This window comes from Lagenorhynchus albirostris, chromosome 4 (assembly GCF_949774975.1).
Source record: "Lagenorhynchus albirostris chromosome 4, mLagAlb1.1, whole genome shotgun sequence".
NCBI classification, from domain to species: Eukaryota; Metazoa; Chordata; class Mammalia; order Artiodactyla; family Delphinidae; genus Lagenorhynchus; species Lagenorhynchus albirostris.
Window position 1 is genome coordinate 29,934,375 of NC_083098.1, and position 15,636 is coordinate 29,950,010.

Below are 15,636 nucleotides of genomic sequence, written 5' to 3' on the forward strand. Positions count from 1 at the left end.
CCACCCTTCCCCTTCTCATTACAACTAACCTCTAGAGAATATAAACTGCTCTGGGCAAGCAGTACATTATCATAAGGTTTCCTTTTTTTTTTCCCCCCCTGAAGTCAGTGCATCAAGGCACTTTAAGAACTTAAAGAAAGAAATTAAATTATGAAAAATTGCTCTGAAATAAATCAGATCAGCCATCTGCAAAATAATATCCCAGGTAATAACTTGGGAAGAATATCCAAATTCCAACCATAGTGATTGGGGTGAATTTTTATAGAAGTATGACGTGATTAACATATTTAATCAGCGGTGCTCTGTTTAAAGAAGGGGGATGGTCAACACAGATTATAGAAGGGAAGCACAGAAAGTAAGAATTTGGCAGTGTGTCCTAAATAAACCTAGAAGAGAGGTTGTTCAACCACATAAATATGAATATTATGATTTTTGTAGCAGGCACTCTATCTCTGTGTTGGAGACAGAGGCATCAGGCTAACATGGCCATTGAGATTTCCTTTGGAATTTACATGTCATTCCATAAGGGCAGGGGGCCTTGTCTGTTTTGGTTACCTCTGTATCCCCAGAACCTAGAAGAATGTAAGCACTGAACAAGTATTGTTCAGTTAATTATGATCATCCCACTGTCTTTTATACTAAATCAATATAACCATACAGTTAATTATGATCATCCCACTGTCTTTTATACTAAATCAATATAACCATACAGTGATTTTTGCTTGTATTTGGATTCCCATACAGTTTTGGCTGAGAGAGAAACTGCTGGCCAGAAAAAAGAAATATGCTGGTTTCTTTGATGGTTAAATTCCTCATGACAAATAATTTTGCTTTATATGTTACCACTTGCACATCTGTTTAGTGCAAGTTAGTAACTGAAATATTTATCAACAGTTGGCACATGAAAAAAACTAAGTCTGGCTGCCATTGTCAGGCCGCTCCTAAAATTTTCTGATTTTTACTGATTTTACATTTGAATCTCTTCCTCTTAAATTAAAAATCTTGGTCTTGATGACATGAACACAGTTACTCATTTGCTTGATTTACAATATACCCATAATAGTTTCAAAAGAAATACACCAATATTACCTAAGTATAAGGCTAATAAAAAAGGTTTAAGATATTTTCTGGTTCTTTTGTCCATAATACATATCCTAGTAGGGGTATACTTATCCTATTAGGGTCATTTATTCCAAAGTCTTTTCAATTTCATTGGATTTTTCCTCTTTTTGATCTTATTTTTTAAGTTATATAAAACATATAATAATTTCAAAGTCAAAACTATTAAAGAAAATAGATTCCACTTGTGAATATGACATTTCTTACTTTGGCCAGTGTAACTTTGGAAAAGACACCTGTAAGCTGGGTCAAAGGATAAATAGTTAACCTTGCTAGAGATTGGCAAACTTCCCTTCATTGGGAGTGTGTCATTTTGCATTCCCATCAGCAATGTAGGAGAATGCCTCTTTTCCCACAGCCTCATCAACAGAGCATCTTGGTGAATTTTTTGGAATACTGCCAATCTGAAAGATGAAGATGGAATTTCAGTACAATTTATATTTCTCCTATTATGAGTGAGGTTGAATATTTTTTTCCGTGTGTTTAAGGGGAACTAACATTTGTTTTCCTGTGAATTGTTGCTCATTTTTCTATTATATTGTTGGGTTTATTTTTCTATAATTTTTAGGAGTTCTCTATAAGTGAGGTTCCCTAGCATTTGTCTAAGTTTTAATTCTCAAATATTTTTATTCAGTTTGTCATTTGACTTTGCTTCTGATGCATTTTGCTATGTGAAAATTATCTGTGTTTATGTAATCAAAAGTGATCAGTTCTTTTGTTACCTTTGGGTTTTCAGTCAAAGTTGGGAAAGTTTTTCCCACCCTCAGGTTATATAGAAATTCACTAAAGTTTTCCTCTAGCATTTGTTTTACCTTTTCACATTTAGACATCTAGTCCTTGGTTTTTGGTACGACAAATAAAACTAAGGTTATCTTTTTTCATACAGCTAACCCATACCATTTATTATAAAGTCCATCTTTTCCCCACTGCTTTGAGGTTAGGATGGGGGTTTACATCTTCTCTTCCCTTAACCAACACTAAGCCACTAGGATAGTATCAGTACAAAGTAGGTACTCAAGAAGTATGTGATGAATGAATAAATAATTGTGCCTTATTTATTAACTGTACCTCAGGAGATTCTGATGCAGATTATGTTTTCCATACACCAAACTTTTAAGATACACCTCTGTAAAAGATACAGTTTACACCTGAAACCAGGATTCTATGGTTTAGAATAGAAGGCATAGAAGGCATAGAAGGTCCACTGGGTAAGGAGAAGGCATAAAGGCATAGAAGGTCCACTGGGTAAGGAGAATAATGACCAGTGAGTCACATGTGTACGAAACCAGATGGAGAATGGGTTGTAGAAAGGCCATAGGGTGGTATGTAGGGGGTTTTAATGAAAAGTTTAAAGGAAAATGAGAGTTTTGAGAAGAGCTGTTTGCAGGGTTTCGTTTTATTTTGTTTTCTGAGGTGGTAGTGGTAAGGATAAGGTTATGAGCTTTACAATATAGTTTTGTTTAAATTTAATAGTGGGGGTCACCAGGGCATCCCTCAAGCTTTTACCTTGCCACATATGCATAAAATAACATAATAGGTCAAAAGAAGATTGGAAACCCTGACAGAAAAATGACAGCTGGCACAAGTAAGAACTCTAAAATGCTAACAGGAAAGCTAAAAAAAGGCAGAAAAATGTGGGTCATTTTAGCTAAAGAACAAAAAGCTCTATGTATCTCAACTTTTTAGGATATCACGAAAAATACCTGAATATTTAACAATGAGTACACCAGAAAAGGCTACTCTCTAAGAGGCAGGGAAATGTGTAATCTATTTCACAAAAAGATTTATTTTCAAGGAAAATGGTGAAAAACATTGGAATTTGAAAGTAAAAACTTCAATTGTATGGAAGTTTTTCTTTATGAGAATTATCTCATTCCTGCATGATGCTGAGTATTTCAGGCACTCTTCTATTCATTTCAGAACGTTTCTATCAAGGTAGAGTAGTAAACAAAATTAATAGGCATTTTTCTCCTTTCTTAACTCCTTTAGAAGACATAAGATTGCATAAAACTATAGTTATAATACTGTACAGTGGGTTTATAACATATATAGATGTACTGTACATGAAAGGAGCACAAAATATGGGTAAGGGGATGAAACTAAGTTGGAACAGTCACTATATTTTACTGGAATTAAGCTAATATTAATCTGAAGTAGATTGTGATAAATTTAGATGCATTTTGTCCCTAGAGTAATGACTAAGAAAATAACTAAAAGAAATAAATGGTAAAAAAAAATTAATGAAATAATATGGTAGACTAGAAATATCTATTTAATATAAAAGAAAAATTTAAAGTAAGAAAAGAGAAACAATAAGACCCAAGACTAAAGAACATAATCAGCAAAATGGCTGACATGAATCCAATCATATCAACAATAGCATTAAATAGCAGAGACTATCAGACTGGATAAATAACATCATCCAACTATATGCTATCTACAAAAGACAGACTTTATATTCAAAGACAATATAGCTTGAAAGTATAAGAATGGAAATCTATGTACCATGCAAATAGTAACCACAGAGAGCTGGATTGGCTATACTAATATTAAGCAAATCAAACTAAAAAAGTACTAGAAACAAAGAGGGACAATTTATGATGAAAAAGAAGTTCAGGAAAATAGTGCTGAAAAATGCCCCCACCTTGAAAAAAAGATATCAGTTCCTATCACTAGAATCTGAAAATGTTATATATGGAAAAAGGGTCTTTGCAATGTGATTAAATTCAGGATTTTGAGATTGAAGCATCATTCTGGATTATGAGGGAGGGCCCTGAATGTAATCACATGTATCCCTTTAAGAAGGTGGAAAGAGATTTCACTATAGACAGAAGAGGAGAAGGCAATGTGAGGACAGAGGCAGAGATTGTCTAAAGGGAGTATAACACTGATTTTGGACTTCCGGCCTCTAGAACCATGAGAGAATAAACTGCGATTGTTTTAAGCCCCCAAGTTTTTGGTAATTTGTTATAGCAGCCATTGGATATTAATATATGCACTTAACAGCAGGATTCAAAAACACAGGAAGCCAAAACAGAACAGAAAATAATATTTGGGAACTTCAACATCTAATTAGCAAAAGTTTATAGACATAGGCAAAATCAGCAAAGATATAGAAGACTTAAACATAAAAACTTGATCAACTGACACCTATAGAATACTCAACAACATAAGAATACCCATTCTTCTCAAAAGCAAATGAAGAATTCTCTAACACAGACCACATGCTAGGTCATAAAGCAAGTCTCAGTACACTTAAAACAACAGAAATCATACAAAGTATATTCTCCAATCACAGTGAGATTAAATTAAAAATAAAAAACAGAAGGAAATTTGGAAAATTCACAAATATCTAGAAACTAAGCAGTATAGTTCTGAAAAACCCATGAGTCAAAAATCACAAGAGAAATTAGAAAATGTTGTGAGAAATGAAATTAAGCAAACAAAATATCAAAACTTATGGGATGTAGCAAAAATAGTACATAAAGGGAAATTTATAGGTGTAAAAGCCAATATTAGAAAAGAAGGAAGAGGGACTTCCCTGGTGGTCCAATGGTTAAGGCTCCACACTCCCAATGCAGGGGGCCAGGGTTCAATCTCTGGTCAGCGAACTAGATCCCACATGCTACAAGTAAAAGAGCCTGCATGCCGCATGCCACAACTAATATGGCCCGCATGCTGCAATTAAAAAGATCCTTCATGCTGCAACTAAGATCTGGTGCAGTCAAATAAATAAATATTAAAAAAAAAAGAAAGAAAGAAAGAAAAGAAGGAAGAACTCAAATTAAAAAACTTGTTTCCTTACTGTATAGCACAGAGAACTATATTCAGTATCCTATGATGAACCACAATGGAAAAGAATATTAGAAAAAGAATGCATACATATGTATAACTGAAACACTTTGCCGTACAGCAGAAATTAACACAACATTATAAATCAACCATATTTCAATTAAAAAAATAACAAACTAGTTTCCCAAATTAAGAATCCAGTAAAAGAGCAAACCAAATCCAAAGCAAGCAGAAGGAAAGAAACAATGAATATTAGAGTGAAAATCCAATGAAAGGAAAAAAAATAGAAACACAACAGAGAAAAAACAATGAAGTGAAAAGTCAGTTCTTTGAAAAGATCAGCAAAACTGACAAACTGTTAGCAAGACTGACCAAGGGAAAAAAATGATACAAACTACAAAAAATCAGGGGTGAATGAGGTAATACCACTACCCACCTCAGAGGCATTAAAATGATTATAAAGCATACAATGAACAACTTCATACAAATAAATTAGACAACTTAGATCAAATGGCCAAATGCCTAGAAAGACACAAACTACTGAAACTGATTCCAGAAAAAAATCGAGAATCTGAATAAACCTATAACAAGTAAAAAATTGTTTTAGTAATTTAATATCTTCCCCCCACACACACACACATAAAATGTCCTGACAGCTTCAGTGGTGAATCCAGTTAGACACTGAAAGACGGAATAATAGCAATCTCTCATAAGGTCTTTCAGAAAATAGAGGAAGAGGTAACACTTTGCTCTATCTCATTCTATGAGACCAATATAAATCCTGATATTAAAATCATACAAAGATATCACAAGAAAACTACAACCCAATATTCCTCATGAATATAGATGCAAAAGTCCTAAAAAATAATAATTTCTCAACAAAATATTAACAAAAAATACAGTACAGATCAAAAGAATTTATATCATCCAAGGGTGATACACTCATGGAATGCAAGGTTGGTTTAACAACCAAAAGTCAATTAATCTAATATATATTTCACTTTTTGTTTGGAAAACTTTTCCTTATTCCAAGATCACAAAGAATTCCTCCTGTATTATCTTCTAAAAGTTTATAATTTTGCCTTTTGTTTGTCTTTTTATTCATTCATTCACTTTTTACTTTATTTTTAAAGCTTTAATATATTTTAATTTTTGTTGATAGTATAAGGTTACAACTTAACTTTTTTCCATATTAATATCTGTTATGAGTTGAATGGTATTCCCCCAAATTCATAGGTTGAAATCCTTAACTTCCCAGTAACTCAGAATGTGACCTTATTTGGAAATAGGGCCATTACATATGTAATTACTTATGTTAAGATGAGGTCATACTGGAGTAGAGTGGGTCCCTAATCCAATATAACTGATGTCCTTATAAAAAGGGAAAATTTTGACACAGATATAGACACACATAGAGGAAAGATGATGTGAACAGACGTAAGGAGAGCATAGCTAAATACAAGTCAGCAAGAGGCCTGGAACCAATTCTTACCCCAACAACCCTCAGAAGAAACCAACCCTGCTGAACTTCGATTTCAGACTTCTAGCCTCCCAGGACTGTGAGACAATATATTCCTGTTGTTTAAGCCACCCAGTTTGTGGTACTTTGTTATGGCAGCCCTAGGAAACCAACACAATTACTATTTATCTCAGCATCTAAATTGAGAAGTCCTTCCTTTCCCCACAGATCTGTAATACCAACTTTATGATAGATGAAGTTTCTTTATATGTCCCGGTCTGTTTCTGGGTTCTCTGTTCTCTTTGATTAGTCTCTTTCTCCTAATTTCCCGAATTACTACAGCTTTAAAATAATTCATGATATATAGTAAAGCAAGTCCCTCTGAAATCTGTTCTTGTTCTCAGAAAGGGTTGTGGTTATAATTGGCCCTTTACCCTTTGCAATCAGTTTTTTATATTCCAACAAAATGAAACAAACCTACTGGGACCTGGATTGGTTTTCATATTGCATTTATAAACAAATTTGGGGAGAATTAATAATCTATCAACACAGTACATCTTTTTATTCCCACTTATTTAGGTGGCCATTCAGAACTAGAATTTTCATGGTAAATGATATACAGAACTAAAAGCAAACCAAACAATATTAATTTTAGCTTTTTAAAATGTTTCATACCTATCTGCCCCCATTCCCCAGGGCTTTAGATTCAGCCACTGCAGGGAGTGGGGAAGTGGAGGGAAGGATATGCCCATAGTTGAGAATAATTATCACCAACTATACCACCATGACTATTTACATTCTTGGCCATATCATTAACAATGTGTAAAATGAAAAGGCAATTGGAAAAGGAACAGTATGAAAAAAGCATGTTAGCTTCTGGCATTTGTATTCCAAAAAAAAAAAAAAAAGTTGCTTAGCTCTCTTAAGAAACAGGGTTTTGAATCCCATTTCTTCAGAAAATGGAAACAAGGATATGAATACAGGTCAAAAAAGTGCAACACCTTTCAAACCTCAACCAAACCTTTCAACCTTACAGTGTTTCTAAACACTGTAATTTAGAACATAATATGCTATTACAATAATCTAATTGCTATATCACTACAAATTCAGCCATCTCAAGCTGCAGGTCTTGCTGTATGTACATATATAGCACTTTTTCATCAGGGAAAAGAGAGTCTTAGTCTCATCACTTAAGAATTGTAAATTTTCCATTCAAAAGGAAAAAGAAAAGACTGACCTAGTTCATGCATATATATAAGATCTATGAAGATTTACGCTGAAGAGATTTAAATTTTACCAATAGATAGGAAAAGACTAGGTTGGTGGTGAAATAAAATTTGAAATTTTTATTTTTCTCTTAGACAACAATATAAAAAATCACTTTTAATCTGTCCATATATTATCTGGAAAGAAGAAAACATACTCATTTAATTTTTCTTTATCTTCTCAAGCAAGTGACAACCCATGCCACCTTTATGAAACAGTAGGAAAGAGAGAAGCTACAGAAGATACACAAAAGCAAAGGTGACTCTAACTGGTAACCTCAGGACAATTCACTAATAGGAGCCTTCCGTTACTAAATTCATGCCACCTCTCAGCCCTGAGAAGCTTTCTATTTCAACAGCCTAAGTTATCAAAAAGGAAGTAACCTCCAAAGAGTAGAGGTATTGTCTGCCTGGTTCACTGAGTCTAACAGTGCTGGTACATAGATAGGCAACTCAGTAAGTACCTGTTAGATGAACAAATTACTTTCATTATTATTATTATAACTTGAATAAATTACACATCCTGTGGAAAAAACAAAATGCTCCACCTCACCAACTTTTATAAACTTTACAAAAAATATTACTGCTGAGAGTATGACTTTCTTTGTCTCTTATTCAACTTAAAACTCAAAGGTTGTAAGAGGCAGTATAATACAGGTCCATAACATCAACCTTATATCATGAGATAATGATAAGCAGTCTGAATTCACACATTTTCATATTATTTGGAAGTATGAGAGCCTGTTTCTCATTTATATTTCTGAAGCAGTATTTGGAATAATTTTTCTTCTGGTCTAGGAAGTATTAAATAAAACAGACCAATCTCTTGGATGTATTTAAGACTGCTTTGGTTTTACCCTGATTCCAACTCTTCAGAACAAAGAAAATTTAATTTATATACCTGAAAGAATAATCAGACCTATGAAGGTTTTCTTTCTAAAATACACAGGATATTATCTTCTGTGTATAAATTCGACACTTAAGGCCAACTCATAAATCCTTATTTACATCTTCACTACCTACAGAAAGCTCAAGGAGTAAAATAGTTATAGATAAGGTAGCAGTTACAGGCCTCTAACCACACAAAGAAAATGTAGCATTACTGTCCACCATCAAAATCATGCTCCTAAAAATATTCTATTCCCTTGAAATAATACTTGGGCAACCAAATACTTAAAAAAGGCGTGCTGGGTATCTTAAAATGAGTATGTCAGTTAATTAAATCTATGATCCCCCGCTACCAATGGAGTACTGTACAATCTGTTATTATTCACTGTCCTATAGATCATCTGTTCTTGGTGCTGGTTTGTTCCAGGAAGAGAGACAGCTGCAACACTATATCCCTGTTCAACCTGAGGACCATCTGACTTTAATTGTAACACACAGCTTGATGTGGCTCTGGCTATGAGAAGCCAAAGTATCGTCTGTAATAATCTGGAAAAGCAGAAACCTGCCAACAGAGGGCTGAAAACAGGGACTTGTGCTGTCTGGCTGCCTGACGGGCTGCAGGAAATATGATTAATGAGCAAGGTATAATGATATCAGGAACCCGATTAGCACCACAAAAAGGTCACAGATCAAAGTAGTATGCATTTCATGAGCTACAATCATTGCATAAAATCTGTGGACTTGAAGAGGTAAACCAAAAAGAGGAGGGCGATAAAACCCTTATGTGATAACAGGCTAACATACATAAAATACCATACTAATAATTTAGTCACTTACAGAAAGTTAACAGGAAAATTTAAAACGAATCAACATGAACTGCACCATAGGAAAGCTTTGTTCATCACAGGTGTATAATAAATATTTTTGAATGAATGAATGAGTTATTAAATTCTTTCCTAAAGGCACATGTAAGTAAAATCAAGTATTTTTCTAATTATGAGTTAAAATTATCAGAGATGTAAATATTTGACTGTAAAATGTTTGCATTTAACTTGCAGTAAATTTTTATGAGTTCTGTTAAGAATATAAGCTTATTCAGAAGCTAAACTATGAAGACATCTGTAAAACTCAAGAGAAAGAGGAATCACTGGGACAAATGTTTAATAGCTCAATAATAAGTTACATTAAATGTGCAGTTAGTATTATAAAATACTACTGTTTAACATTTGATAGTCATACAGAAGTTTAGAGCATGAGCAGGCAAAACCAAAATCTTATTGGAAAACAATTTGGTAAGCTGCCACCTTCTTTTCCTTGGTGTCCTTGTGAGACTTGTTCCAAATAGATCTGGCTCTTCTGAGGACAGGGTACTGAGAGTAGGGATGGGGGTACTATCAGAAGAATGGCTTACTTTATACAGTTACATTTTCTTAATTGTCAAAATATTGTTGAAGAGCTTTAAATATAACTTACTCAAATGTTTCTGCCTCTTAGACCTCTTTTAAAGCAAACACATTAACAAATTTCTTTGTATTTTTAACAATACTAAATATGGTAATGATTAATAGAGTTGGTTCCCTTGAGACTTAAAAGTATAAACTGAGAAAAAATGCTTCAATAATAAAATGATCAGAACATGGTTTTAATTTTTTAAAAAATATATTCCTCAAGAATGAGGATGATTATTTACAACTTTCAAATATTATATAAATATTATTTTATATCTACCTAATAGCAAAAACGTTTATTCACAATGGTGATTCAGCCTGCCATACACTGTCGCCCCACAGTAAGCCCTCAGGCACTGCAGCCACCCCCAACGGTGCAACCCCTGGGACTCAGGAGGGAAAGAACAGGATACTGGCCCCAGACAGCTAAGGTGTATATCAAAGGAATGACTTCAAAGAGCCCAGATTCTTGCATCTTCCCATACATAGAGACGCACTAAATTCATTAATTTGAGATACCTGGTTTTCCTTAATTAACAGTAATCTTTTGATGTTCCAACTACCTGGGCTTGAAGTACTTAGAAAGTCCACTGAATAAAACATAATTCTCAAAAAAAAAAAATGGTGATTCAGAAGGAACCATTAAAAAGGAAAAGACAAGCCACAAACTAGAAGAAAAATATCTGCAAAACATATGTTGGATAAAGGATTTTTATGGAGGATATATAAAGATGTCTTACAAATAAATAATAAAAAGACATACAACCCAATTAAAAAACAGGCAAAAGATCTGAATAAATAGCTCACCAAAGAACATACTAAGAGTAGGAAATAAGCCTGTGAAAAGATGGTCAACATCATAAGTCATTAGGGAAATACAAATTAAAATCACAATGAATCACTGGAAGAGCTAAAATAAAGAAGATTGACTGGGCTTCCCTGGTGGCGCAGTGGTTGAGAATCTGCCTGCTAATGCAGGGGACACGGGTTCGAGCCCTGGTATGGGAGGATCCCACATGCCGCGGAGCAACTAGGCCCGTGAGCCACAACTACTGAGCCTGCGCGTCTGGAGCCTGTGCTCCGCAACAAGAGAGGCCGGGATAGTGAGAGGCCGGCGCACCGCGATGAAGAGTGGCCCCCGCTTGCCACAACTAGAGAAAGCCCTGGCAAAGAAATGAAGACCCGACACAGCAAAAATAAATTAATTAATTAATAAACCCCTACCCCCAACAACAACAAAAAATAAATAAAAAAATAAAGAAGATTGACAATACCAAGTCTTTGCAAGGATATGGCAAATTGAAACTTCACATATTGTTGGTGGGAATGCAAAATGGTAAATATATTCTTATCATATGACTCAGCAATTAAACTCCTAGGAATCTATCCAATAGAAATGAAAACAGATATCCACCCTAAGACATATGCAGATATTCTTAAGAGCCTAAAACTGGAAAAAAGCAAAATGTCCATAAACTGGTAAATAAACAAAAGGTGTTATATCTATATGATGGAATACTATGCAGCAACACAAAGAAATTACTGATATATGCACAATATGGAGGAATCTCAAGAACATCATGCTAAGTGAAAGAGTCAGGTACAAAAAGACTACATACGGCAGGATTCCATATATATAAAATTTCTAGAAAAAGCAAAACTAAAGAGACAGAATCAGTGGTTGCCTGAGACTATGACTGGGAGCAAACAGATACAAGGAAACTTTTTGCAGTGAGGTAAGCTGATTGTGCTGATGGTTACATAACTGTATACGTTTATTAAAACTCATTGAATTGAGCACTTTTAAAAAGATGGATTTTATGGTATGCAAATTATACCTCAATAAATGTGTTTTAAAAGCATAGAAAATTATTGAAAGCAAAAACCAAAAAAAACCCCCCAAAACTGCAGAATGACTAGACCTTCTATTGACATCTACGTACCCCTGGAGAGAAAAAAAAAAAACAAAAACACGACCATAGACAACCGTCACATTTAAAAGTTTGACATCTCCTTTAACATCTTTCAGAGCTAAGCTTTGTCTTGGGCTCTCATTTTAATTACAGTTAACTTCAAAATCTTGAAAAATACATGCAGTAAACCAAAATACAACATGTACCTTAAGACTGTGATAGAATAATGTTAGGTGCTATTGCCTGAAGACCTCCTGTAAGCCAGAGAAAATTCTAGGTATTTTACATACATAATTACAGTTTTACACAAATAATTTTCAAATTACAATGAGGAAATCAAGGCTCAGAAAGGTTAAATTGCCTAAGGTCCCATAACCAGCAATGTGAGTTACCCACGATTAGGAAAACTGGTCTAACTTCAAAGCCTACGCTCTTTCCACTCCCCCTGCACTGCTTCCAGTGTATGCAAAACATGAATTTTCAGTAATAATGGGATTACAATTAGGATCTAGAATACTGTACAGGATTAAAATATAATTGTTGGGCTTCCCTGGTGGCGCAGTGGTTGAGAGTCCGCCTGCTGATGCAGGGGACACAGGTTCGTGCTCCGGTCTGGGAGGATCCCACATGCCGCAGAGCGGCTGGGCCCGTGAGCTATGGCCGCTGAGCCTGCGTGTCCGGAGCCTGTGCTCCGCAACGGGAGAGGCCATAACAGTGAGAGGCCCGTGTACCGCAAAAAAAAAAAAGTATATGTATATATATATATATATAAAAAAAATTGTTGGTAGAAAAGGTAAGCATACCAAGAAAACTAAAATGAAATAATTTTCCTTGTTTTAGTAAAATTAAAAACACAATGCAATTTACGTTTCTTTTCTATTTTACTTATTTATTTATTAAATAAATTTATTTATTTGTTTCATTTTTTAATTTTTTGGCTGTTGGGTCTTTGTTGCTGTGCGCGGGCTTTTCTCTAGTTGCGGCGAGTGGGGGCTACTCTTCGTTGTGGTGCGAGGGCTTCTCATTGTCGTGGCTTCTCTTGTTGTGGAGCACGGGCTCTAGGTGCACGGGCTTCAGTAGTTGTGGCACTTGGGCTCAGTAGTTGTGGCACTCGGGCTCAGTAGTTGTGGCTCGTGTACCCTAGAGCGCAGGCTAAGTAGTTGTGGTGCATGGCTTAGTTGCTCTGCAGCCTGTGGGATCTTCCCAGGCCAGGGATCGAAACTGTGTTCCCTGCATTGGCAGGTGGATTCTTAACCACTGCGCCACCAGAAAAGCCCTAGGTTTCATTTTTAATATGAAGTATGAAGTATGATAAAGAAACTACTTTAAAAAACTGAGAATAAAGCTCCCTGATTCTAGGCATTTATGAAAGTTAAAGGCAAAAAGGAAAAGTCATATATTTTTTCATAAAATAATCCAGAACCCATACAACAGAGGACATTAAAGAGTCCACAGGAGAGGATTATGAAGAGTTGGTTGTAAGCACAATGATTATTGCACTTTTCACTTTTTAACTTTTCATATTCTAAATATCAGATGAAGATTTCCTTCAAAAGACAGATACAGCATATAATTTGAAAATCTTGTTTCTATTATCAAAATGTACAATGGCCTTCCAACCTGAACACAGAATTATGTTCTTCTCCTAGTACAAGAAACTCATATTTGAAAAAGTATAGAATTCAATAAGAAATTCACTTATAATCTTGAATCATCATGTTCATATAAAAGTAACCTAAATTCTGCATAAAAGAATAAAAGACACATTATACCTTTCATGTCAATAAGATTTTATAAAGTATATATGGAGATTCATGAACTGTTATGTCACTTTTAGTTATCCCTATCAACTACAGTTTTGCCCAGAAGAGCAAGGGTTAATGATTATACCAACACATGAAAGATACTTTGAGAAAAGGCTCATGACAGACAGAGTAGATGATTACTATCTTACCAATCTGTTTATGCGAACAAATTCTTCTGAGGTTTTGGCCCAAGGAGGAAGTTCAACATCAGACACTACTGTCCCATCATCCATCACTCCAAGATTATAATTATTGAAGTTGACAAACATCTCAGGGAGATAATAAAATTCAGGGATCAACTCCTATATAAAAATAAAAGACAATGTCATATTATAAATTGTAGAATACTGACTAGGTATTCATAAAAGGGCTGATCATTTACTATTGTGCAGAAGAACAAAATAAACACAGGAAAGTTTTTACTCTTTTCATATCATAGCCCTATCACAAAGTTCTATTAAGGTAGACAGATCCCATCCAACCAAATTTAAATAACACCTTACTGGGTGGTCACATGCTTTCCTTTAGGACAAATCTTACAAACTCAAAACTCTTACATACCAACATTTGAGTAATATTTGAGGTTTGACAAGACGTAAACAGAGTTTAACATGCTGTAATATCAACAACAGCTTAAACTAGATTTTTTTGAGGTATATGGAATTTTTTGCCAGAAAAAAAAACCAAAATCTTTATAAGCATTAAAATGCTTTGGTCCATCATCAACCAGGAAGATATTCATTCCATTTAGCCACAGTGTAACAGTATGTTTTGCTCACATTTCAAAACATTCAAATTTAGTTTTAGGGTACTAACTCTTATAAAAGATCAAAAGTTATAATCAGCCTAGAAAATGACCTGCACGAGAAACTAAGTAATATAAACTTGACTTTAATAAGGACGTTTAAAATACGCTTTAACAGGATACTTAATAAGCAGAAAAATGCAGCCAGTTAGGTTTTTGTGTACAATAAGCCCCATGTATAACTATTTCAGAGGTCCTATAGATCAGACTTGAAATCCAGTCTTGACATGGGTCAGTGACTCAGTGGTCTTTCAGATACCCCCTCAGGGCCAGCTATGGCAGGCCCGGCTTTCCAAATGGTTGAGTGAAATAGGGAGGTCATCAGATTTTGGACAAGGTCAGTATGAACTCACTAGAGCAAAGAAAAAAAATTCAGCAGGAATTAAGCTATTATCACCTCCATCATCCATGTGAAATGTTCCTTGACTTTGAATCGTACATCCTTTGTTTACAATCACAATAATTAACTAAGCAGGGTAGAAATGAGCTTGTCCTCCAAATGCCTGACAACCACCTGATCACTGACTTGCAAAACATTTAAACTGAACAAAATTAATTTTTTTAAAAGGAAGATCCTGTTAAGTTTAACCATAAATGAAATGATGCAATGTTCATATAACAATTTTAAGAATCTCTTCTCCACAATGATGCATATAAGTCTAATTGACAAAAGACATATTTTATGCAACAAAAAGTTATATTCAATTTGTTTTAGCTAAATAACTTACTGCATGACATGAGTCAAGTACTAAAATAAACTCTTAATAAACATCACATTTAATCTTCACAACAACTTATCACACTTAATCTTCACAACAACTTTACAAGGTAAGGTATCATCTCCATTTAAAAAATTAACTAAGGCTCAAAGAAGTTAAGTAATATGCCCAAGGTTATGTAGCTGATTTATGATAAATTTGGAACTTAGATCAAGATTTGTTTAACTCTAAAGCCTGTGTCCTTAATCATCAAAAAAGCATGGGTTCTATTACATAATATATACAGTGCTACACATTTAAAATGTTTTTAACATATATTCTAAGCAATTTTTTTAAAAAGTAAACAAAACCTTTTCATTCTTCTATGATAAGAAAACAACTGGTTCTCCTGAAAAAAATAATTTATATATGTGTATATGTATA

General features: G+C 34.4%; 1 protein-coding gene across 5 annotated transcripts in view; it reads right to left on the reverse strand.

Moving 5' to 3' along the window:
- The window catches only part of LRBA (LPS responsive beige-like anchor protein), a 730,232-nt gene that overhangs the window by 134,010 nt on the left and 580,586 nt on the right, over positions 1–15,636 (reverse strand). For all 5 annotated transcript variants that reach the window (XM_060147738.1, XM_060147737.1, XM_060147734.1 and 2 more), the window contains one exon: positions 13,839–13,991. In XM_060147738.1, coding sequence (XP_060003721.1) covers positions 13,839–13,991 — 153 coding nt within the window. The remainder of the gene's footprint in view (positions 1–13,838; positions 13,992–15,636) is intronic.